This window comes from Culex pipiens, chromosome 1, assembly GCF_016801865.2.
Source record: "Culex pipiens pallens isolate TS chromosome 1, TS_CPP_V2, whole genome shotgun sequence".
NCBI lineage: Eukaryota > Metazoa > Arthropoda > Insecta > Diptera > Culicidae > Culex > Culex pipiens.
In genome coordinates this window covers 20,851,612-20,877,372 of record NC_068937.1, presented here as the reverse complement: position 1 = coordinate 20,877,372, position 25,761 = coordinate 20,851,612, and the positions used below count along the sequence as shown (strand labels likewise).

Below are 25,761 nucleotides of genomic sequence, written 5' to 3'. Positions count from 1 at the left end.
GGTTCAAAACAGTACACAGTTTGCTCATCTTTTCTTTTTCCGTTATTTTTTAGTGCTTAGTTTGCTGAAATCACATTTTTTTTCGCACACACACTTTTAGCTATTTTGTGTGCTAGCTATTTTTGTTTAGCTTAGGTGATTTTCTAAATGTTTTGTTTTGCCTTCTACGTGTAAACGACACTTACTTTTGAGCGAAATTTGTTTAATATATAACACCTTTTTTGTTTTGTTCAATTCCATAGCTGTTCTTGTTCTTGTTTAAAATTTTCTCTAAATAAATTAACCACAAATTTAAACACTCTTTTGTTCCTCTTTCTCTCTCACAAAACAACGCGCGGAGCGCTCACTGAAATCATCAAATATCGCGACAAAGTAGGCGCGCTTGCACACACTTTTGCGCTTCTCTGTGTGAGTGAGATGCGTGTGGGTGTGAAATCTATCAACATGGCAAGTATTGGTGGTGACCTGTCACCCGGTGACAGGTGGTGGTGAGGTGCGAGAATTGCAAAAACAAAACAAAGCCTACTGCGACGGAAATTTTTTTTTGTGTTTGCTTTTCGTAGTTTGGTGGTATTTGTGATATCGTCGACTCGCGCGGGTGTTTGTGTGTGTAACGTTGCGTCACTAGTACATATAAAAGCTAATGTTTTGTTTTTGTTTTTGTTTCAGTATATCGTTATGCTATGCTATATAGTTTGTGTATTTGTGTATTTGTTTTGTAAAAATCGGAGTGTTTTTTTACTCTACGATTGTGTGTGTGAGAGTTTGGAAGTGCGGCGAAAAATATTGTTCTCTCTGCAAATGTTTGTTGTTGTGTTTGTGTGTTTTTGGAAACCTTTGCTTCAGTGAGGAGTGATTTCAGTGTGTGTGATTTGTACTTGTTTACAAGTATGCATTTAGTTCAGTGTTTTTGCTTAGCTATTTTGAAGTTTGCATTATTGTGTACTTAAAATTGGTTTATTTTACATCTTTTTTGTTCTTTTCTAATACGATTTGTAGTGGTATGTTTTAAAAACACTCATACAAGTATAACAATATTCTTCTGACAAATTTTTAGGTGATTTCTGTTGCATTTGTATATATATCAATGTGTATGTGTAAGATGTATATAATCTCAATATCAGTTTTAAATTTCTTAAAATTTTATTACTGTTTAATATAGCTATTCTGGTTTTTTTACTTCTTTCAATTCTATTCACTACACGAGAAAAGTAAAAATCAATAACTGGAATTCGTTTTCGAAAATACGGCACACAAAAGTAAAAATAAACGAGCACATACAAAAAACGATCGGTGCGAATGTATTGGTGAGCCCGGCGCTGCTCACTCAACGGCCCTTTTTTTCTTCAAACGTCCGCTCGCGTTCGGTTGTGTGAGTGATACTGATATGCTGTCTTAGTATTAGTTAGTTTTGCGCGCGCGCTCACGCTTACGAGTAAATATTTCTGTATGAGTGAGTGAGTGAGTGAGGAGAAACGATTATTCACAACAAAATGGAGGAGCACAAGTCGTAGCCTACTGTGTGTGTTTTAAAATAATGCAATAATGAAATCCACGTGTTTTTTGTTTCAAAAACGTTCGACGTTCACATTTTCTCCTATACAAATAGCGTTGGCTTATTATACATGTAGTAGTGTTCTCGGTAGCAGAACGATTTGGTCGCGTTTTGTGAAGACACAGTAAATATATAAATATTGTTTGTTTTTTTGTTTTTTTTTTATATAAATACGAGGGCAAGTAGGATATATTGGCAAGATTATCAAGTTTTTACGTTCGACTTCTCTGTGTATTTGTGTGTTTCTTTTGTTTCCATACGTTACGTTTACAGTTCGGAGCTTGTTGTGTGCAGTTGAGTAGGTGAATATCATTGGCACGAGTTAATTTTTTTCCAGTGTTTTGCGACTATGATTCTACCAAAAATTAATGTGAGAATATCTGTTTTGCGGAAAAGCGTCAATAAAGATGTTTTACTTGTTTATTCTTCTTTAAAAAATGTCTTGCATTCATTTAAAACCGACTGTCAATTTCGTAACCTTTGCTGCTTAAATTTAGCGTACCGTTTTATTTCAGTGTTTGCGCAGTGCGCACTCTAAAATAGGATAGAACCAACAGATTAAAAGTGTTTTATTTCATTTATTTTTTTTTCTTTCAAGAGAAGGCACGTAAAGTACATTGTTGTTCTTTTTTTCTAAAAAACTGCACTTTTTCTTTACAGTAGTGCGGTTATTCCCATACTCTATTTGTTGTTTTTAGCTTGCTCCACTCATACGATAGCAAATAGTTGTTTGTTTTAGTTCAGTTCTCTGAAGTGTGTACACGTAGAAAAATGTGCAAGCTGTTTTTTCGCGAAATTTTTCTTAGTCAATTTTGTTTCCCTAAAATGGCAAGGAGGAAGTCTATAAACAATAGAAAATCGTATTTTCGTCTACATTCTACGAGGAATTACGTTAGACGTGGTTTCTTTTAGGTTTTTTTTCCCGTGCTAAATCACACCAAATTCGACCAAAATGCTGCCGGGTCGCGACTCAAACTCAAACAATTCCAGGTGAAACATTTCCTGAGTGCTTTACCATTAAAAAACACGTGCTGTTTTGTTCCAGTGCGTGTCACTGTTACTAAATCTACTATTTACAATTTATTGCTAGCAACATCGAAAACAAAGTCGTTTCAAGGGACCTGTTGACACTCTACATCCAGATTAAACCTGATAAAATTCTGATTATTGTCTAAAAATTTGCTCAAATTGCTACATTTATCAAAAATGCATTTGTTTCAGTGCTTAAAAGTGACAGGAATGAACACTGGAAAAATTGGTGTCGAAAAAAACAATCAGAACATCAGATCTCAAAACTCAAATTGACGGGAAGTTCGGCACGAATGGCTGCGTCGCGTGCCGAAATTTCCGCCATTTTGAGAGCCGCGTCCGGGCAGCATTTTGACCGAATTGACTCTCTTGGTAGCTGCCCTGCGTTGTCCTAGTTACACCCGTTTTTCTTGACCACCCAATTTTGGGTGGCGGCACCCTCGCTAGCTACTCGTGGTTGCGGCACCTCAATTCGTTTTGACGTTCGACCCGGAACGCACCCACAGCTAGCTAGTTGTGGTTGCGTACTGCTATTACTGGTTGCGCACCGCTCAAATTTGACATTTCTGGCTGCGAACCCCTCATTTTTAAACAACATTTCTCGACTTTTTTTTATTAGGTCCTATAAACAAATGTAAACATTGAGTGTATCCCTTTCACACCTTATGTCAATGTCCATCGGAGTAAGCGAAGAAGTCGCCATCTTGGAAGTTCCGAAAATCTATCGTTATCGTTATTGCGATATTTCTATCGGTGATAATTTTATCGACGATAACGGACGATAATTTATATATAATATATTTCAAAAATTGACTAAAACTAACCAAATTATGTTAAATGAAATTAGTAAATATTTTTTTGATAATATGGTAAGTTTCAAAGTTTAAATACAAAAAATCAAAATACCGTATTTTTTAAGTATTTTAAGTATTTTCTCGAAAATACTATTTTTTTAATTCACAATATGGGTGTCAAGCGATTCGAAATTTTGCATGCACTTTTACTGCTTTAGAGTTTTTTTGAATGAAATACTCAAATTTTCACAAAATACCGTATGTTCTCGAAAATACTCAAACTTTTATAATTTGCAATATGGGTGTCAAACGATTTAAAATTTGGCATGTATTTTAACTGGTTTAGATTTTCTTGAATGAAGTGCTCAAATTTTCACAAAGTGCCGTATTTTCTCAAAAATACTCATTTTTTTCTAATTTGCAATATGGGTATCAAACGATTCGAAATTTTACATGTAATTTAACCGTTTTAGAGATTTTACCGCATTTTCTCGAAAACATTAAAATTTTTATAATTCGCAACATGGGTTTAAACCCGCGAAATTTTACCTGTTTTAATTCAAAAAATCTTTAAAACAGTCAAAATACATGCAAAATTTCGAATCGTTTGATACCCATATTGCGAATTATAAAAATTTGAGTATTTTCGAAAACATACGGTATTTTGTGAAAATTTTAGTATTACATTCTAAAATCCCTAAAACCGTTGATTAACATTTAAAATTTTGAATCGTTTGATACCCATATTGCGAATTATAAAAAATTAAGTATTTTCGTGGAAATACGGTATTTTGTGAAAATTTGAGTATTTCATTCAAAAAACCCTAAAACAGTTAAAATACTTGCAAAATTTTAAAACATTTGATACCCATATTGAGAATAATACATTTTTTAGTATTTTCGAGAAAATATGGTATTTCATTCATAAAAACTCTAAAACGGTTAAAATACATGCAAAATTTTATAACGTTTTATACTCATATTGCAAATTATAAAAAAATGAGTATTTTTGAGCAAATAAGGTATTTTGTGAAAATTTTAGTATTACAATCAAAAAACTCAAAAACATTTGAAATTCATTTAAAATTTCGAATCGTTTGATACCCATATTGCGAATCGTATTTTTTTTTTAGTATTTCCAAAAAATACTGTATTTTGTTAAAACTTGAGTATTTCATTCAAAAAAATCTTTAACAGTTGAAATACATGCAAAATTTCGAATCGTTTGATACCCATATTGCGAATTATAAAAATTTTAGTATTTTCGAGAAAATATGGTATTTTGTGAAAATTTTTAGTATTTCAATCAACAAATTCTAAAACAGTGAAAATTCATGCAAAATTTCGAATCGTTTGATACCCATATTGAAAATTGAGTACTTTTAGAAAAAATACGGTATTTTGTGATTTTTTTAGTATTTATGCTTTGAAACTTACCATATTATCAAAAAAAAATTTACTAAGAGGAAACTTGACGCTTCAAAAAATGTGTAATGCCGATTCTCAGTGTACGGGCGCACTGTTTGATCGACCAAAACAAAAAAGGGAAAAAAGGTAAACAGAAAAATCACTTTTTTATAAACGAATTTTCAGCCAATATTGGAATAGAATCTCCAATAATGTGATAGAATTTGCCATCAGCAACACAATTCACATGTTTTTTCAGAAATTTATCGTTTAAATTGCGATACATTTCAAAATTAAAAACCCATTGGCTGGTGCTTTTGTTGAGGGCTCTCATTGGACAAACGTGACAAATTTCGACCGCTATTAGTTTGCTTTGGTTGGAATTGTACACTCCGCAAACGTCAAACCATACAAAATTGCTGCCGGATCTTTTTCGGGGGAGATTTGACGTTTGCTGAGGGTGCCAAAAAGTTTGGTTATGTTCTGCCTGCAAAAAGACAATAGGGTTGCCATCCCCTCGATAGGACCCAATAAAAAAAAGTCTAGATTTCTACGTTCAGCTCGGGTGACTCAGCAGGTCAGGTTTCCCGAGTAGCTATTTGTAGTTGCGTGCTGCTATTACTGGTTGCGTACCGGTAGATTTTGAATGTCTGGCTGCGTACCCCTCCCTTTAAAAGTACATTCTCGCGGCCAGCTCAGATACCAGAGCAGGTCATGATTCCCAGCTAGCTATTTGTGGTTGCGTCCTGCTAGAATTAGCCAATCTACATCCCCACATCCAGCTCGGGTGGCCCCAGCAGGTCCGGTTTCTTCCCCACCAGCAGGTACACCTCCATGTGGTCCTTCCCCTTGACGTAAACCTTGCCGCGGGGCTCGAAATCGTACCGCTCCGACAGCACCGGAACGCACGCCAGACCGCACTGGATGCGCCCGGGCACCCCCGTCGAGTCCATCCGCGAGGCCACGTTCACCGCGTCGCCCCAGATGTCGTAGTACAGCTTGCTCGTCCCGATGACGCCCGCCGTCACGTCCCCAAAGTTGTACCCCACGCGCATGATCAGGTTGAACTCGAGCAGATCGCGGTTGAACGAATCGACGACCTGCTGCATGGCGATCGCGAAGTCGAGCAGGGTGTACAGGTGCTCGTAGTCTTCGCCGCGGCTACCCGGGTCGAGGCCGGACGCGGCCATGAAGGTGGAGCCGATGGTTTTGATCTTTTCGACGCAGCGGAACTCGGGCCGGGCGAGCAGCTCGTCAAAGTCGCCGATGAGTTCGTTGAGGACGCGCAGGTACTCCTTGCCGCCGAGGTACGACTCGTCGTACATCTCGTTGAAGTTGACGATGCTGGCGAAGATGATGCCGATGTTGCGGTGGTTTTCGGAGTACTTGGCGGTGTTTTTGAGCTGTTCGGCGACGTACTTGGGGATGATGTTGTGCAGGAGCATGTCCGCCTGGTTCTTCATGTTTTGGACGCGGATCTTGTCCTGGTTGGCGACGGCACTGCCGTAGAAGCTGAGCCGGTAGCTGATCTCGAACTCGCGGTTCAGGAACCAGACGAGGACGAGCAGGAGGACGAGGTCGACGTAGATTTCGATCCGGTAGTCGTGGAACCAGTCGAACTGGGCTTGCTGGAGGGAGGGGGCGTCGGGGGTCGGGATGAGGGTTGCGTTGTTGGTGGCTGCGGCGGCACTGTACTTGAGCTCGAGCATGTGTCCGATGGCGATGCCGACGAAGGCGACGGACGTTACGAACGCCAGGGTGTTGCGCATCCAGCAGTTGAGCTGGGTGAAGTTGCAGAAGTGGATCACGCAGATGAACATGAGGAAGCCGTAGTGGAACTCGAAGATCTTGAACTTGGTGACGTCCATCATGGCAAAGTTGGAGAGGATCGAGATGACGGGGAGGGACATCAGGACGGCTCCGCACAGGTGCCACGGGTACCAGTTGGAGACGAGGCTGAGGATGCTGTCGTAGCAGCTTTGGGTGACGGGAGGTCGCGATCGGCGGGCGTACTTGTGGGTCCTCCGGCAGACCTGTTTGGTGCAGATGAAGAGTGCGAACAGCTGGACCGTGCTGAAGGCCATGAAGATGCAGACCCAGACTTTGTAGGACTCCAGGTAGACGGAGGGGGACAGGAGGAACAGGGAGGTGGAGGTCGCCAGGTAGATCAGGAAGGACACGAAGATGTCGATATAGGTGTTATACTTCGGGGTGGCCAGCGTTGGTGGACCACCCTCGAGTTCCGACTCGCTACCTAGGCGATGCGCCTTCGAGCGGAACTCGTGCTCCATTTGGCGTGATTTGAAGCAGAGGGAGATCGGCAGGAGCGGAGGTTTCACCAGGTAACTTCGCTGGCTGCGTGCGTTGTCACGAACGCAGCGGATCAGCTGCAGGTCGGATTGCTTACGCAACTGCTGCAAGCACGCTGCCAACGGGTCCGGATGGGGTTCCTTAATGACACACCGAAGGTCGTTGATGTCCCCGTTAGTTTTGAGCGCCATGACCGGCGCTCCATCGGCTGCGTTCATACCACTGGCTGCGACCACCGCCGATAGACTAGACTGCGAACTGGTAAAGTACCCGGACACTCGATGCGCCGACAACGCCGCACTCTGATTCATCAACATGATGTGCTGCTGAATACTGGACCGTCTACTGTTGGACCGAATGCCGGAGTCCTTCCTGGAGGTCGCCGACGGGCACAAACTCGCTCCATCGCAAAGCAACCTCCCACTCGGACAAACCGACCCATGCCTACTACCTCCAACCTCCACACAATTCGCCGCGATCGTCGAACTCCGCGGCCTCCCACAGGGCGCTTCCGTCACCAGCGACGCCTTCTCACACTGCTGCGATCGGTAACTACCCGTCCGCGCAAACGGAGAAATGTCACTCCGACTCTGCGAGATGTACGACCTCACGTCAATTATGTCATCAAAGACCGAGTTCTGACTCAGGCTATCCCCCGCCCCTCCCCCGCACCCCGCACTCAACGATTTCGAGCCCTCGCGATCCCTCGACCTGCCGCCACTCCCCTGGACCGAACAGGTCGCCACCTCCAGCGTGTGACAGCTCGGTCTCGGAGTGACGATCACGATCGGCAACTGCTGGTAACCACCACTGCTACAACCCTCCCGCTGAACCTCCCCCAAACATGGCACTTCTACCTCGCCCCTCCTATCACAGTCTTGCTTGTCCGTTCCGACGGCGTCCGCCGTCCCGCCCGAGTCCATCCGCTTCAGGAACTTGCCCACCTTCCAGCTGCGAAACCCGCCGGAACTCTTCTCGTTGATCACCGACGACACCGCAACAGCTTCGCCCCCCTCCTCGTCCGAGTCGATCCCGTTCGGCATCGACTTGGTGCTGACGATGATCTTCGGCTTGTCCAGGCCGCCGTTCGCCGTCACGACGTGATGATTGTTGTGGCTTGCGCTGCTCTTCCCCTTCAGGAACTTGGTCATCTTGGAGAGCGATGCTATCCGGGGGCGGGGACTGGACACGGGGGAGGGGTTCAGTGAGGAGGATACCGGGCCGGCGGGGGATGCTGGGGGAACGGCCGGGTGGATCGAGGACAGGTTGGTGGCGCTCTGCGAGAACGAGTGATGGTGGTGGGCGTGGGGGTGGTGAGGATGGGCGGCTCCGCCGCCGCTTGATATGTCCAGAGGGGAGGACGAGAGGAGCAGGTGGTCTCCCGGGGGGAGACCGATGCTGGACAGGCCCTCGGTTATGGAGCTGACCAGGTCCTGCTTCTTGCCGAGGACGAAGTAGGTGCGGTGGCCTGTTGGGTGAAAATTGAGAATTTAGGTCAAAAAGTTATTTATTTTTTAAGTTAGGTAAAAATTTAAGATAAAAAAAAGATAAAATCCGTTAAGATTTTGTTCGGAAAATTAGGTATTAACAGCGAACTTCGTATTTCCACAATTATTTTTTTTATCATTGTTTTTTTTTCTAAGTTTTTTTTTTAATATCAAAACACCTAAAGTGTTTTTCAGTAACCTTTTTTTGAGTTTTAATTTTTAACGCTCCTTTAAATTAATTGCCTTTAAATATTCAAATTGCCAAAAAACTTTTGAATTTTATTTTTATAAAGTTTTCTAGTAATTTTCGTTATTTGTGATCTTTAAATTTTAAGAATGCTTTTAAATTTAAAGAAATTTAAAATATAATGAAATTTAAAATTTAATGAAATTTAAAATTTAATGATTTTTTTTTAAGAATTTTGATATATTTGAACATTTTGAAAATTTAAACTACAGTCGATCTGGCTGTCAATCTTATCGCTATCAATATTGCTCCAGCTGTCAACAAATTTCGCAGTCCCTTCAAGAAGCATGCTCTGATTTTTCGTTCTATAATTTGATACCTCCTGCTCTCGACGGTCCCTTTAATATCGAGCGAGAGAGTCCACAGTAGCTTGATAATTCAAAAATGTTGAAGATTTCATACCATTGTAAAATTTTATATTTATACATTTTTAGAGTTTTAAAGTATTATTTTTATTTGTTTGAATCTTTTTTTATATTTTATGAAATGTTAGAATATTTCCAACATTTAAAACTTTGAGAGATTTATAAATTAATAAAAACTCTTTTTTATAGCAAAGTATAACAAATTTTTTAAGACTGATGTTCAAAAATAGTCCCGAAATTTGGAACATTTGAAAATGACCAAAATAAGTGATTTAAATCATTTTCATAAAGATTCTCTTTTTGACATTGAAAATCAAATCTGAGATATCGCGAGATGAAGAGTGAAGGCAATTGATATGATATAATATTTATTTTATCTGTAGATTTAAAAAAAAAAAATCAAATTTCTTTTATTATTACTAGAGTTCATACGATGTTTCAATTTATCAAAGTTCCTTCGGATTTTAAAGAGTTTTTTTTTTGTATTTGTATTTAGAACCCAAAAAATATTTTTTTCATGATTTTTTTAGAGCTTTAGTTGAAAATTCAGTATTTTGACAAATTTCGGATTTCCCAATGTCAAAAATTTCAAAAAAAAAATTGGAAAATCTCCAAGATTGTTTTAACAATTTTCAAGTAATTTTTTCAAATATATTTTTTTAAGAACATTGGGAATTTCAAGGATTTCAAGAATTTTTAGAATTTAAATTTTAAGAATTACAACAATTATAAAAATAATCAAACTTGAAAAATTAAAAAAAAAATAAAATTTTAAGAAGTTTGAAACTTGAAAAATTTTAAAATTTAAATAAATTAAAGAAATTTAAGAATACAGAAAACTGAAAATTTTTAAAAATTTAAAGTAATTTCAAAATTGTATGGATTTTAGGAGCTTAAGAATTGTTTGATTTTTAAGACTTTTCTTTTGTTTAAAAAATTTCATGAATTTAAGGCATTATTTTATAATTTAAAGAAACCTTAAGTTTTCTATGAATTATAATTACTTTAAGAATCTAGAGAATTCTATAAATTTTGATCTAAATTTTGAAAAAAAAAAGATTTTTCTGACTTTATCTTAATTGTTGAATTTAAAAATGTTAAGAATTTTAAGAATGTTTAGAATGATAAAAATATTCAGAATTTTTTAAATGTTAAGAATTAAAAAACTGTTTATTTTTTGTAATTTCAAGAATTTTAAGAATCATAGAAGTTAGTTAGGAATTTTGACAATTTATTCAAATCAATTAAGCTTAAGAATTTTATGAATTTTAGGGCCCTAAAAATTTCAAAAATTGAATTAATTTCAAGAATGTTATTAACATGAAATGCTGTAACAATTTTTAAAATTGTTTTTAGAATGATATTTTTAAATTTAATAATTTTTATAAATTTCAAAATTTTCAAGATTTTCAGCATTTTAAGAAATTTAAAACTCAAAGAATTTAAAGATCATATCAATTTGAAGAATTTTATGAACGCTCGTTTGAAAAAAAATCAAAGATTTTATTTTTTTTTATTCAGGAAAAAAATGTGGTAATTCCGAATTTTAAAAAATAAGGATGTTCAGCGTGTTTAAAATTCTAAGAACTTTAGGAATTAACATATTTTTTACGGATTTTTAGAATTTAAGAAAAATAAATATTTTAAAAGCTTCATAATTTTAAGAAATTTAGGACTGTTATTTTTTTATTCTGATGTTTTTTTTAATAATTAAAAAAAAAGAACTTTAGGAAATTCAAGAATTTTACCAAATTTATCAATTTTATCATTTGGCAATCAAATATTCTCGATCATGCGCATGCCCAAATTATTTTATTTCTCAATTTTGAGAATATAACTAATTAAAAAAAAAGCAAATAAAAAAAATAAAACAAATTTGCCGGGACCCGTGGTGTAGGGTTAAGCGTGGTTGCCTCCCACCCAGTCGGCCTGGGTTTGATCCCAGAAGGTCCCGGTGGCATTTTTCGAGACGAGATTTGTCTGATCACGCCTTCCGTCGGACGGGAAGTAAATGTTGGCCCCGGACTAACCTAAAAAGGTTAGGTCGTTAGCTCAGTCCAAGTGCAGGAGTCGTCTCCCTGGGTCCTGCCTCGGTGGAGTCGCTGGTAGGCAGTTGGACTAACAATCCAAAGGTCGTCAGTGCGAATCCCGTGGTGGATGGAAGCTAAGGTGTAAAAAGAGGTCTGCAATTGCCTCAACAATCAAGCCTTCGGACACCTAGTTTCGAGCAGGAATCTCGCAATCGAGAACGCCAAGGCAATGCTGTAGAGCGAATAATTTGATTTTGATTTGAAAATAAATTTAAGAATTCCCAATGTTTGAGGAATTTTAATAAATTTAAATTTTTTATAAATTTCATAAATTTGAAGAATTTTTAACAATGTTCTAAATTTTAATAATTTTGGTTAATAAAATATCTTTAAGTTACGGTTTTTTTATTTAGGTATGTTAAGAATTTTAAAGAATTTGATATTTTTTAATTTTGTATTTGGTTGGAAAAAAAATATATGGAGTAGAAAATCCAGGAACCATCTTATTTTTTATTTGGGTTGAAAACCCCTCTTTCCGTAATGATTTGGCGTTTGCTGAGGGTCAAATTTTACCGAGAAGGAATTCTGCGTTTGAGTTAATGATTTGAATGTTCTGGAAAAGTTATTCTCCTCAAAATATACCTCAAAACTACTACAAGAAGCGATTTGCTCAACTCACCGTCAACTTCCTCGCCCTCCTCGATAAAGTAGGAATCCCCGAGAAAACTGCACGTTTCTTCCGAAACGTGAACCTGGTCGGGCCGCCCGCTCGATTCCATCCTAAAAAAGAAGCATTCCTTTAGCACAACTCACATCAACTCCAAAAAACCGACTTCCCCTACCTATTGGCCAACGTCACGTCGTTGCTCCACACGTCAAACTTGACCCGCTTCGTCCCGACGATCCCGCACAGCACCGTCCCCGTGTGAACCCCCACCCGCATCTTGACGCCCTCCTGCCGCTGCGCGTCAAACACCCGAATCGACTGGATCATCCCGAGGCCCATCTCCACACAACAGATGGCATGGTCGGGCCGGGGTTCCGGACATCCGGACACGCAGTAATAGCAATCCCCGAGCGTTGAGATCTTTTCGCACCCGTTCATGAGGCAAAGGTCGTCGAATCGCTCGAACAGGTCGTTCAGGATTTCGACCAGTTGTTCGGCGGTCTTCGTGGATGACATCTTGGTGAATCCTACGATGTCCGCAAACAGGATGCTCACGTTGTCCATGCTGTTCATGTGAAAGGGTCGGAACAGACTCTTCAGGTCGGACGGCGTCGCACGCCGCGGTGGGCACTGGTCGAAGCTCATCCCTTTGACGACGGAGCCGCTCTCCTTGAGCAGCAGGTCGGCCACCTTCGGCGGCATCATCGAGTGGATCATCTTCTCCTTGAGTTGCTTCTCCATCTCGAGCTGCCTCCGCACGAGCAGATTCTGGCCGACCTTCATGAACGTCCCCCGCATCCGGACCACGGTCATGATCAGGATGTGCACGCCTAAGATGTGCACGCACAGCTGGATCAACACCCGAATCGTGACGATCTTGTACACGAAATTCCCCGTCGAGTCCCCGTCGAACCGGTCCGGGCCCTGCCCCAGCGACTCCACGCTCGGCTGCTGGTCGTAGTGCAGCTGGCAGAAGAACGACAACACCTCGAAGCACACCGAGTACACGGTCGTTATCGTGCAGCACAGCCACAGCGGCAGCGGAATGATGGTGTAGATCAGCATCACGACCTCGATGCAGATCGAAAAGTGCCCCAGCGGACTCAACGCCTCGTCCGTGAACAGCAACAGGAACAACGAAAACAGACACAGCAGGATGGCGCACGTCGACGAGATCAGGTTCGTGTGGGCCCGGTACACGTCGGTGTGCGTCAGCCACATGCCGACCAGGCCAAACACCAGGATGAGGCCGATCGACACGGTTAGCAGGGTGTACTGGGTGGGCCCACCGTCGAACAGGAAGTAAAACAGCCACACCAGGGAGCACAGCAGGATGTAGAAGAGGGCGAACCTGGAAGGAGGGAAAATAATGTTAGTTCTGGATGGTTAAAGAGGTATACAAAACTGTGATATCTCACCTTAAAAGCTGGAAATATTACTTTCAACCAAACCACTGATCAAACTAAGTAATTAAAAAAAATGTGTTAAAAAAACTAAAAAAAAAAATTTGAGACCGATTCCTTTGGATTATGGGATACGCCCCTACCAACATCACATAATTTGCTAGTTTACAAACAAACAAAAAAAACACAAAAATGAAACAGTTTTAAACTGTTAAACACGAAAAAGGGCGAATTTATTTGTTTGTTTGCCGTAGTGTAATATCTCCTTTAGTTTAACTTTCCCGAGTAACATTTTTAAGCCAACTAGCCAGCACCTAGTTTTATTAAGGTTTTATGGTAGCATCTTGATTGCTTGTAAGTTTTATGTAGGCTTTCACAGCAACCAATGAGCATGAGCTGATTTAAAGGTTCTTAGAAGGTTTTATGCCTCAGACATCAAACCTCGTGGCAATAAAAGCCAAATGGCTTTCAATAAGGTTTTATGCAAGTTTTAAGAGAGTCTTGAAAACCCGATGGCAATGTCATGCCTAATGGTTGTATCTCATGCTTCTTTGAAACCAAGGATGTTGTAACTGTCAATTGCATTCAGGCATGCAAAAAGCTTACTTAAAACCATAAGCTCCCAAAAAAGCATTTACCGCGGCTTGGTAGAAAAAATGAAAAAAAAAACAATAAATTTGATTAGCATTTGATGAAACCACACATTTATGCTGAATTTCTGACATAACTAGTACAACCATCGACGTTCAAAATGTTGAACTTTTTTTTTTTTTTTCAAAAAATTTACCGATAAAATTTTAACCGCATCTGAAATTAAACAACCAACTGCGAGAAATATTATATCATATTATTATAATTACCTAAAATACATATAATTTAATGTCATTTTTCCATAACTCCTAACTGGGTTTTAACAAAGGTTTATTAAGGCTTTGAGGAGGTTGTTTTGATTCAATATTAAAGCCTTGAACTCCTATGTAGGTTTTATAAAAAGGCCGTGACAACCTTTTGCGGAGGTCATTTTGGGTTTTAACAGAGGTTTATCGGGGTTCTGGGGAGGCTGTTACGACTAAGTGGTTTTAATGTAGGTTTTGGCTGTTTTGTAGCGGTTGTGACAGCTTTGATAGAGCCTAAAATGTTACATGGGTTGTCAAACCAACGGGGTGCAAACTAAGAAGTGTCGAATTATCAAGGGTTTAGTTTACAGTATTTTTTTTCTCAATTTCGATCGAAAATTGGTTGGAAATTTGATTTTTGAACGCATATGACGGTGCTTGCGCTTGAGGCTTTTGAGGTGAAAAAATTAAAAAAAGATTTAAATATCAAAATTAAAAATATAAAAATTTAAAAATTACATAGATCAAAAAATTCATTGCTAAAAAAATTAAGAAATCAAAGTTTTTTTCAAAACTAAAATTAAAGAAAAAAAATTTAAATTCGTTTTTCCTTATCTCATCACCGCCATTTTGGCTGTCATCTTGGATTTAAAAATTCTTAATAACTTTAGACAACGAAAAACAAAATTCGTGATTATCCGAAGTGAAATTTTGCCAAGGCCTCCGGATAATAGAGTCTGGACTGTTCCACAGAATATGTATCTGGTTATTTTGGAGCATTTTTGAGATCGGTCAGTGACACAAATTTTGAGAAAAATCAACATTTCGTGATTCGATTATCCGGAGTGAAATTTTGACGTAGACATTGGATAATCGAGTACGAACTGTATTTATTCTTTTCAAATGCCTAGGTTTTCGAATATTTAAATTTCTGAAATGTTTTTTTTTACTTAAAACATATGCGTTAATTGTTTTAATTTTGTTTTATTCTGAATTATAAAATTTGAATATATGATATATTTTTTTCAATTTTGAATTTTGAAGTTCATGGGTTTTTGAACTTCTACATTCTGATTTTGGAATTCATAAAATTATAAATTTGAAGTTTATTTTTTTGTAAATTTTTGTATTCTTTTTTAATTCATAAATTTAAAAAAAATAATTTCAACTTTTAAAGTTGTCAATTTTGAAAATTCAAAATCTCAGAATTTTTTTTATTTTTATTTTTATTTTTGAATTTTGATGTTTTAGATTTAATGCGTTTCTCATTTTCTCAATTGTTGAAGCCAAAACTATTTTTTAAAGTTTTTTTTATTTTTGTAAATTTCTGAATATGTTAAAAAAAGTATTTTCGATTGAACAATAGTGTTTTGAACACACCATTTTTCGCAACATAATTTTATTTAAAACTCTGGAGACGAAGATACAAAAAAATACAAAATATTTACCAAGGCCTATCTCAAAAACCGTACAATTGGGTCCTAAAATTTAGCTTACAATCAGCCTTTGTACGACCACAAAGGGTTTAAAGTGGATTATTAAATCAATTTAAAAAAATAACCTCGCGGTCCTTCTTGACAGAAAGGTCCTACTTGACAGCTCGTTCCAAGGGGACCATAGTTGATTTATCGAAAAATGTTGTCTTGTCATTTTTTTTGCGTTCAAATGAAAAAAAGTGATCAGAAATGGTTTTTATTCGAGTTTTTTACCGTTATACATAAAAATTTGTAAAAAAATTGTACATTTTTTGTCGACAGATGAATGTTAAAAATATTCAAAATTAGATTTGTTAAAAATTGTTATTTTGGCGCAATTTGATTCATGGAAAAATAGTTTGAGTTTTTATGTTTATAAATATCTCAGCAACTAAGGGTCAAAAATCAAAATATAGAGCATTTTTTCAGCTTTACAAAAATATTTTTTCAAAAGGGGGCAAACATGGGCACTAATTAAAAAAAAAACGAAAAGCTGCGACTATTTTCAAAAACGTTACCTGAAAATGGCTATATTACTTGAAAACGGTCGATTTTATCAAATTTTCACTTAAGTACTTTTTGATTGCAAATTCGATATTACATCGAAAAATTGATTGCAAATTCGATATTACATCGAAAAATGAAGCTGAAAAAATTTTGCGACCGATATTTCGATTTAAAAAAAAAAAACTGTGTTGATTCAAATAAATAAGTCAAAGATTTTTTGCCCGTTCTGGAAACTTTTGAAAAGTTGGCATTTGATGTTCCCTAATTGTGTTTTTTTTTTTGCAAATCAAGTTTTAGTCACAAAAAGTTAAATTAAAAATAATAAAAAAAATATCGTGTATCATTTTTTCAGTGTAGTCCTTATCCATACCTACCGTATTGCCGAAGACACCAAATTGATCAAAAAATTCCATCCAAAGATAAAGATTTTTGAATTTTTATATATCATTATTTATGGACAGCTGCCAAATTTGTACGGAAAATTATATGGACAAACTAATGATGCAAAATGGCTTCTCTGGGCATACCGAAGGCACCAAAAAAGTTTCAGCCGGATTAAAAAAATACAAAAAATAAAATTCAGAAAAAGACCGATTTCATAGAGAACTGCTCTTCTGTCAAAACTATGTGTTATGAGATATCTTATTTGAGATGTGGTGAATTGGACGAATCAAAACTATCGTGGTGGGTTTCTCACTATTCAAATTGACCGTTAAATTAAACATTGATGGATTCGAAGAGAGATTTATGTCTGTTTGTTTATGGTTTACATTTGATTAAGTATTCTTTTCAGTGGTCTTCAGAAAACTTGTTCATGGTCTATTTCGGCCCCAAAATTAAGCAAAAAATTAATTCTTAAAAAGCATTTCACCTCACTCACCTAAACTTGAGCCGTATCTGGGGAAAGACGCTGGACTGGAACTGTCCCTCCAGCACCGGCGAATCGAACCGCGGGTCGAACCAGGACCGCGGTGCGGCCCGCTCGAACGCCACCGGTAGCATTACGCTGCAGCAGGACGGCCTCCGGCCCGTCTGCGTCAGATAGCTCTGGATGTACGGCGCGAGCGAGATCTGAATGTCCTCGACGGAACCCTTCTGGCTGTCGGTCAGCACCGGGGGCATCGTCGTGAAGGACGTCGACCGCCGGTGGTTCGATGTGCTCTGGAAGGAGAGGGTAAGAAGAAATTGAGGTTAGAATTTGATACACTGAGAAAAATCTGTCAAAGGAAAAATGAAATTTTTAATGATGAAATTTCGTTTTTTTTACAAACATTTATTTTTAACAAAAAATTTCTAGAAATTCAAGTTTTTTTTAACTGTGCCAAAGAAATAAATGGAGTTTAAGGTAAAAGTGTAATCAAATCAGGCGAAATGGACTGCGCGGCCCAACCCCCTCGTGACGGTTGTTTACCCACAACTAATGTATCAAATGACTTTATCTGGGGGGAACCAAAATGACGAAGAAGGAAGCTCATCATGGACGGGGGCAGCAGATAAAGATACTAACCCGGACAACTACCGGGCATCGTCGGATTGATGTAAGCTTGGCTGAGAAGTTGCAATCGATCAAGAATTGAATTAACACTTACAATTTAAGTTAGCATTATTTGTTGAATCCAGTAAAAAAATGAAATAAAAGTAAATTTTAAACTTTTTTGAATTTCTTTGATAATTCCTAAAAATTATTTCAAAAATAAATTTCGAAATTGTTTTCACCTCTATCGCCACCTACGCAATCCTCTTGGACTTGTTCAAACAAACGGGCCGGATAAATTCATTTGGCAAAGTGTGTGAGTTTTGGTCGGGCCAAGTGCTTAATCTACAGTAAAACGGGAGAAATTTGATACAGAACCGACACAAACTGGATTGCGACCCGGAGAGGTAAGGAGGAGGTGGGGAAAGTTCCGGAAATGGGAAATGTGGTTAATGTTCTGGGGCTTTTAGGATTTGATAACAATTTGGTTCTAGTAAGGATAGAAGATTAATCTAGAACTGTTTATTAGTTTAATTTGTAAATTCAAATAATTAAAAAAAAAATACTTAACATTGTCACAAACTATTAAAAACAATCCGTTAAATTTTTACTTAAAACTAAATTTCAACAAGCTTTCTATGCCCAGTGAAAAAAATATAATTTAACCCAAAAATTACGAACTCCTCGTCACAGTGTCCTGATCTTACGACAAAAAACTTGCACTAGAAAGAGATAGCAGATCTGATGCAAACAAACCCGCAGCTGTGATGTAAACATTCTTTGTATCTATTGGTAAATTTCTGACTGGAAAGCCTTATTAGGTTTTACGCCGACTCGGTTTATAGGTTAAAAATTTGACAGCTTGGTTGCACTGTTTACAGTTTTTGCACGTGTGTCTCAGTAAAAATGTGTGCGCTCGTGACTTCACGCTGTAAAACCTAATTGATTAAGACAAAAAAAAACAAACAGGATCAACTTCAAAAAATAATAAAATTTCATGCACAATACAAAAAGAATTGATGATGTTAAGATGCCGTGATGAATTTTCGAACAATCAAATGGGTTTAATAGATTTTTAGCGAAATTAACGTCTGGTTGTCTGTGGTTAAAAGATACCAATAGATTGAACCATTCAACAACAAAACTTAAGACTATTTTTCATATTTATGCAACTCTCCCAAGAATAAGCAATTTTTTGACGGGTTTTCCACAGCTTTGGCAGCTGTCCATACAAAATATTATACAGTCATGCCTCGGTTTTGCACTGCCTCGGTTTTGCACCGTTCAGCTGCCTCGGTTAAGCACGGCCCAGTGCTTAACTGAAGCACAGAGCTTATGGGGTTTTGGCTATATGGGAGACATTGGCTTTAATCGTATGAAAAATCATGCAAACATGAAAAAATTATAGTGTTTTGGAATCGGAATGAGGTCAGTTATCAATTAAAATTATTATTTCATGAAAATTTTCACAAAAATACGTATTTTTGTAATACTTTTCAAAATTTCAGTTTTTACAATATGGGTATCAAATAATCAAATCATTTTTTTTTTTCAAAAATACGTAGTTTTGTGAAAATTTTGAGTTTTTTTCATTTTTTAATAACTTTTGAAATGTATGAAAAAATCCCGATCGTTTGACACCAACATTGTAAACACGGAAATTTTTAGTACTTTTTTCGAAAATACGTAGTTTTGTGAAATTTTGAGTATTTTCAAAAAATATTGTTATTACATTCGAAATATATGAAAAAATCCCGATCGTTCGACAACCACATCGTAAAAACGGAAATTTTGAGTATGTTTTTTGCCTTTCTTACTAAAGAAAGGTATAGGTTTTACTTTAAGCCAGGACGTCATTTCCATCTACGTAAATATGTCGATTCAGCATGAATTTTAATCGGAAAAATCGTCAAAAAATCACACTGCATCGATTTTCGACGCTCTATCGATTCACCTTGACAGAACTCGTCTATCTCGAACCCTCGAATTTTGAGAAAATAAATTCCGTGGAGGTCGAGTGATGTTCGTATGTGGTAAAATTTTGCAAAATTTTGTGTCGCGCCGTTCTCAGCTCCCATAAATCCGATTTCGATTCTCCTAAATGCAGATGAAAGCTAGTGTGCTGAACCTGGGCGAGTTGCCGCGCAAATTTCGAATTATCCATCTGTTTTCGGATGCGGCCAGACTTTTCCAGAAAATACACAGTTTTCAAATGAAAATATGGTCAAAATTTTTCATTTTCATACCTTTTATTTATCTCAAAAATTGCATTTTTCGAGCCCTACAACCTCCCAAATTTTCATCCAGATTCATAATATGGTTCTGGAGTTAGAGCCGTTTGATTGACCTACCATAAGAAACAAAATCCCTAAAAAAAGGTAAAAGCCCACCTGGTGACCTTCGCCAACATTTTTCATTTCTGATTTTATTCGAAATTTCTTGCTACATTCATAGTACAGACCATGAGTGAGCATCTGAAACAAATTCGACATCGATCGGCAATCCCGATCAATTTTTAGAACGATTTACTTTTTGCCTTTCTTACTAAAGAAAGGTATAGGTTTTACTTTAAGCCAGGACGTCATTTCCATCTACGTAAATATGTCGATTCAGCATGAATTTTAATCGGAAAAATCGCCAAAAAATCACACTGCATCGATTTTCGACGCTTCGACGCTTCGTCGCCAAGTCGACAAGTTGTCAAGTTGAGCTTCGAATACTGGCGCGAGAATGCTGGCGCATATGTTTCGGCTCGACTTATACTCGTTCGTAGTAGCTTGTCTACCGATGTTTCCTACAACATGTAAGATATCGTAGCTTTTCGGTTTCTTCTGCTCTGTCCGTTTTTGCATAACTGTCCAATGTTTATGCAAAAACTTTTTTGACATAGGACATTCATCCGGGTACTATCAATTTGTTTCCCGTGTGCTCCTAAAATCGCCTTTAAGTAGGCTTCATTTGTTGTGTCGTTTTATTTAACAGAGTTCATTGGATTCCAATAGGAGCTTTCGAAGCTTCTAAGCTTTATATCGTTTTCAATGTTTTCAATGCTCGCGACACCAATGGCTATCTACCTAAGGTATTGCGATTGAGTGTGTAGTGGTGCGGTTGTAAAAATATCTAGGGGAAAGTGGGGCAAGTGTAACAAGCTAAGGAAATGCTCGTTATAACCCATCAAAAACGTTAAAAATCTGTCGGATTTTTTTATAATCATCTTATTCCAGGTCTTGACTAAGACTTTGATAGAAGAAGTTTAAAAAAAAATCCTGTTTTTTAATGTAAAAAATTGATTTAAAAAAATGATTTTCCGTACGTTCTTCTCAACTAGTGGGGCAAGACGAACAACCCGTTGGGGCAAGAGAAACAATGCATGAAATAACATGTTAATTTGCTAACAATTGAACTGTTATCACTTAGGTACATCAGATTAGAATGTATTTGAAACGTTTCTTTAATTTTTAGATTAATTAATAATATTTTACTAAAAAATTGATCGTTTATACAAAAACAAATTATTACTTAGATGAAAAAAAGGAAATTTTCATAATATTTTGTATGGATTTTTTTTTATCAATTGTTTATCAGTTTTTAAGTACTTTTATGTATTTATTTCCCAATTAAATATGATGTTGCAGCAATTCGTATTTTTTCCATAATAAAAATCCATATGGTACACTTGCCCCACCTGGATAAGGTTTTTTAAAAGCTCTCAACAAAAATAGCCAAAAGTTAAATCATACTTTATAATAGGTGCAAGTCATTGGTAGGGACACTACTGATCTAGGAAAAATAGCATTTTGATAAAATGAGCCTTAAATCGAACCCTAAGCCTTATTTTGTACTTTCCAAATATTATAAGAAAACAAAGGTTTTGAAAAAAACTTCATTAAATCTCATGCCCCGTGGCGTTTACGTCGTTTTGGCGGTTATGTGGTAGTAGAATCAGCTAATTGCATTGGTAGCAACAATTCCTCATACTGGAAATAATCAAAATTGTAAAAATTACGGTCGCACGAGCGATTGTTCCTCTTGCCCCATATGGTCGTCTTGCCCCACCTTCCCCTATCTTTGACTCTCTCACTTTCGTAGACGCTGAATGGCAAGCTTCCCACTGTGCGGTTAACTCGGTTTTGCTTTGCGCCTGCTTTGTTCGGTTTTTGGGCTCGTACCAAAACTAGAAAACCATAACCGCGGTGTGTGTCGTCACTTGCGCATTGGAAGCTAAGAATTTGTACGATTAAAAATATTCGATAGGTGAAAATTGCGTTTTCAATTTCTTTTAGAAAACACATCATTAATAATACCTTGCTTTCATCATAAGATTTTTTGTATCAAGTCGATGTTGTGAATTGAGAGAAGTTATATTCTTTAGTAAGAAAGGCTCTATCTCACCCCTGGTGGGATTAAATCGGGTTTTTTGAAAATACGTAGTTTTGTGAAAATTTGGAGTATTTTCAAAAATTATTGTTATTACATTCGAAATGTATGAAAAAATCCCGATCGTTTGATACCAACATTGTAAAAACGGAAATTTAGAGTATTTTTTCGGAAATACGTAGTTTTGTGAAAATTTGGAGTATTTTCAAAAAAATGTGTTATTCCATTCGAAATGTATGAAAAAATCCCGATCGTTCGATACCCACATTGTAAAAACGGAAATTTTGAGTATTTCATTCGAAAATACGTAGTTTTGTGAAAATTTATGCACGCCTCGGTTTTGCATCCCCCATATGCGGTGCTAAACCGAGGCATGACTGTACAACTATTCATGAACGAGAACGGATTTTCTAATCGATTTGGCGTCTTCGGCAAAGCTATAGGTATAGACCCAATTTTTTTTCAGCGAGGTTTTTTTTAATTGGCAATACTGCCGATTAAATTTTGACCAACTTTTGAGATTTTGTTCAAAAATGGTTATTTTGCCCTAATTTGGGAACAGTCGAATTAAAAAAGGGAACATTCCTTTAAGAGTGCAACTGTTTATTTTCTGAGGAGTCCTCATTATAACCTAGAACTTTGCACCAAATCGATCAGAAAGTTTATTCCCAAGATACAGATTTTTAAATATTTAAAAAGCTTTTTTGTGCGAACAGCTGAGCAATTCTCTACCAAAACCGGAAATGGATTTTATTTGTATTTTTTGATTTGGCTCAAACTTTGTTGGGACCTTCCCTATGACCAAATAAACTATTTTGTGTGATTGGTTGATCCATACAAGTCTCCATACAATTTTGGCAGCTGTCCATACAAAAATGGTATGTAAATATTCAAACAGCTGTATCTTTTGAGTGAATTTTCTGATCAATTTGGTGTCTTCGGCAAAGTTGTAGGTATTGTTGAGGACTTTTGAGAAAAAAATAGGTACACGGAAAAAAAATTGTAGATTTTTTAATCAGCTTTTTTTTCATTATAACTCAATTTCCCAAAATACGTATTTTTTGATTTTCGAGATTTTTTTATATGTTTTAGGGGACAAAAATCCGCAATTTTTGAACCATAGAGAAACACGGTAAGAAAATCTGCCGCCGAGTTATGAATTTTTGAAAAAAAATGGATTGATTTTTGGAAAAAATCGAAGTTTCATGCAAAAACAAGTTTGACATTTTTTTTAAAAAAGTTGATAAAACAATCTGCATTTTTTTTTTGTTTACCTATATTGTTCTCAAAAGTCCTCAACAATACCTACAACTTTGCCGAAGACACCAAATTGATCAGAAAATTCACTCAAAAGTTACAGCTGTTTGAATATTTACATACAAATTTTGTATGGACAGCAGCCAAAATTGTATGGAGACTTGTAAGGGTGAACCAATGATGCAAAATAGCTTATTTGGTCATAGGGAAGGCCCTCACAAAGTTTAAGTCAAATCAAAAAATACAATAAATAAAAATGGTCGAAATCGGCCAATTTCGTAGAGAGTTGCTCAGCTGCCAAATTGTATGAAAACTTGTCAAAAACTAACTAAATCAAAAAATACAAACAAACAAAGATGTCCGAAGTATCATAAACACATTTTGATATTTTAAGGACATTTGGTCAGTAAGAAAAAATAATTTAAAATAACAAACTGAAAAAACTTACACAATTAAACTATAGAATTGGAAGAAAAGAAGTCCAAATAAGTATAAGTTTTTAACAAATTTTAAAGGATAACAGATAATTTTTCAAAGCCAAAAAGAGAGCACAAACAAGTACAAATTTAGTTATTTTTTTTCTTTAGGCTCTGGTCAAAGCCAAGAAGGGAGCAAATAAGACTTAATTTAATATTATAAGCCTGATTTTCAAAATATCGACACTAAAAATATCGCAAGCTGACTTATAAATTTAAAAAAGTGACTAAATATCAATGAATTCACGGTTATATTTTTCGTCTTTTACTAATCTGTGGTCTCAAATTTAAAAAATTGTAAAAATATATGGAAGTTCAAATTTAAGTTTAGGTTCAATTATATTTTGATTTGATTTTTCAATAAATATGTCAATTTATGTATTTTATAATGTGTTTTCACCTTCCCACAAACCACCCAACTACACTCAAACCCCGATGGTTTGACACCAACTGTTGTCAAACGAACGGGGTCACTTTTTAGTTTGACACCCCTTTTACACGGAGTTCACTGGTTCACTCACACTACCAAACGTTTGTTTTGATAGTGTGCGTGAGCGCCGTGTAAAAAGTGACAGTTCGTCACTTTTTAGTTTAACTTTGACCAACCAACGGGGTACAAACTAAAAAAGTGTCAAACGAAAAAGTGACCAACCACCGGGGGTTGAGTGTACAAGCTAAACTTACTTAAGGATACCGTGGAGAATTTCCCTTACCCTCATAAAAAGGTGGAGCATCAACAATTCCCGTCTTCCAAATGTCCTAATACTTGTCCCCTGGTGGTCATTGAAGATGTTAGGAATCCGATTCGGGTGAAATTGGTTCTAATCGCAATTATCAAAGGCAACTTGAACTTGGAGATTGGCTTTGCCTTAAAATTTTCAAATGAGAGTATTGGACATAAATAAAAACAAAGTGCATCGGAACATCGCACCTTCACCCCCTCGTCCGATCTATTCTGGTCACACTGGCAAACCGCGGTATCAACCGCACGCGCACTTGTGTTGTGAGAGGTGACCACCACATCGGATCCCCGACAAACCCATAATTTTATTACCGGGAAAAAACACCACAAGCAAACGGATGTCTAGCGCGAGCGATAATTTTATTATTTTTCCTCCCTCACTCCGGGTTGCACTCCAGCTGCACCACTAGAATGAAATCAATGCCAATTTGTATTTTCCTGGCAGAAACCAAATGCTCGTAACATGCTAATTTGTGAGCCCCCGAAAACGGTGCTAAATAGTGCGCACTTGGTTCAGTTTAGAGCATTTCTACCGAGGGGTTGCAAAATGAGTTTCAAAATAAATTTAAAATACTTAAAAAAATATTACTTTACTGAAGCTCGAGCTCAACAAAATGCAAACAAATCGATTCTAATCAATAAAATTTGAAACCCATTTGCTCCCGCCAGGGTGGAGATGCCCTAAGCTATTAAAACCTTCAAATTGCGACCCAACTCTGATTGTCTGTGCGCTTTCACACTCCGGGGACTCGTCGACAAATCTTGGCCGCCTCCAAGATAGCATTGTCCTTGGCCAATTTTTGGCTGGAAAGATCAAAATCTTATTAATTTTCGCAATCTTATCAAACTTATGACACTCGTGTGGGTCGTTATCTTCAAGTCTGCGCGAAATGGCTTTCGTTTTCTGAGAGATTTGTTAGTTCTTTGCGATATGTCTGTTGGCATCTTGAAACAGTCAAAGTTGACCTTTGTTTTCTTTATAATTTTGAATTTTAGAAATTTAGAATTAATGAAATTTAGAGATTTAGAATTAATGAAATTTAAAAATTTAAAATTTTGAATTTTAGCAATTTTTAATTTTAAAATTTTATAATTTTTGTTGCGTAATAAAATAAACATAGTTTTAGCTGATCTACCACAACAATTGGAGATTGATCTGCTCAAAGAAATTCAGACCAATTACACCTTCTCAAATCTCAACAATTTTTTTTATAATTTGAGAATTTTAGAATTTTAGAATTTTAGAACTGTAGAATTTAAGAATTTTAGAATTTTAGAATTTAAGAATTTAAGAATTTAAGAATTTAAGAATTTAAGAATTTA

At 36.9% G+C, this 25,761-nt stretch overlaps 1 protein-coding gene across 3 annotated transcripts in view; it reads right to left on the bottom strand.

The window, feature by feature from the left end:
* Positions 1-1,664: 1,664 nt before the first annotated feature.
* LOC120416886 (adenylate cyclase type 9) overlaps positions 1,665-25,761 on the bottom strand; it is a 58,028-nt gene continuing 33,931 nt past the window's right edge. For all 3 annotated transcript variants that reach the window (XM_052710104.1, XM_039578780.2, XM_052710112.1), the window contains 4 exons: positions 16,993-17,273; positions 12,067-13,242; positions 11,904-12,004; positions 1,665-8,563 (listed from right to left, as the gene is read on the bottom strand). In XM_052710104.1, coding sequence (XP_052566064.1) covers positions 5,550-8,563; positions 11,904-12,004; positions 12,067-13,242; positions 16,993-17,273 — 4,572 coding nt within the window. In that variant the 3' untranslated portion in view covers positions 1,665-5,549. The remainder of the gene's footprint in view (positions 8,564-11,903; positions 12,005-12,066; positions 13,243-16,992; positions 17,274-25,761) is intronic.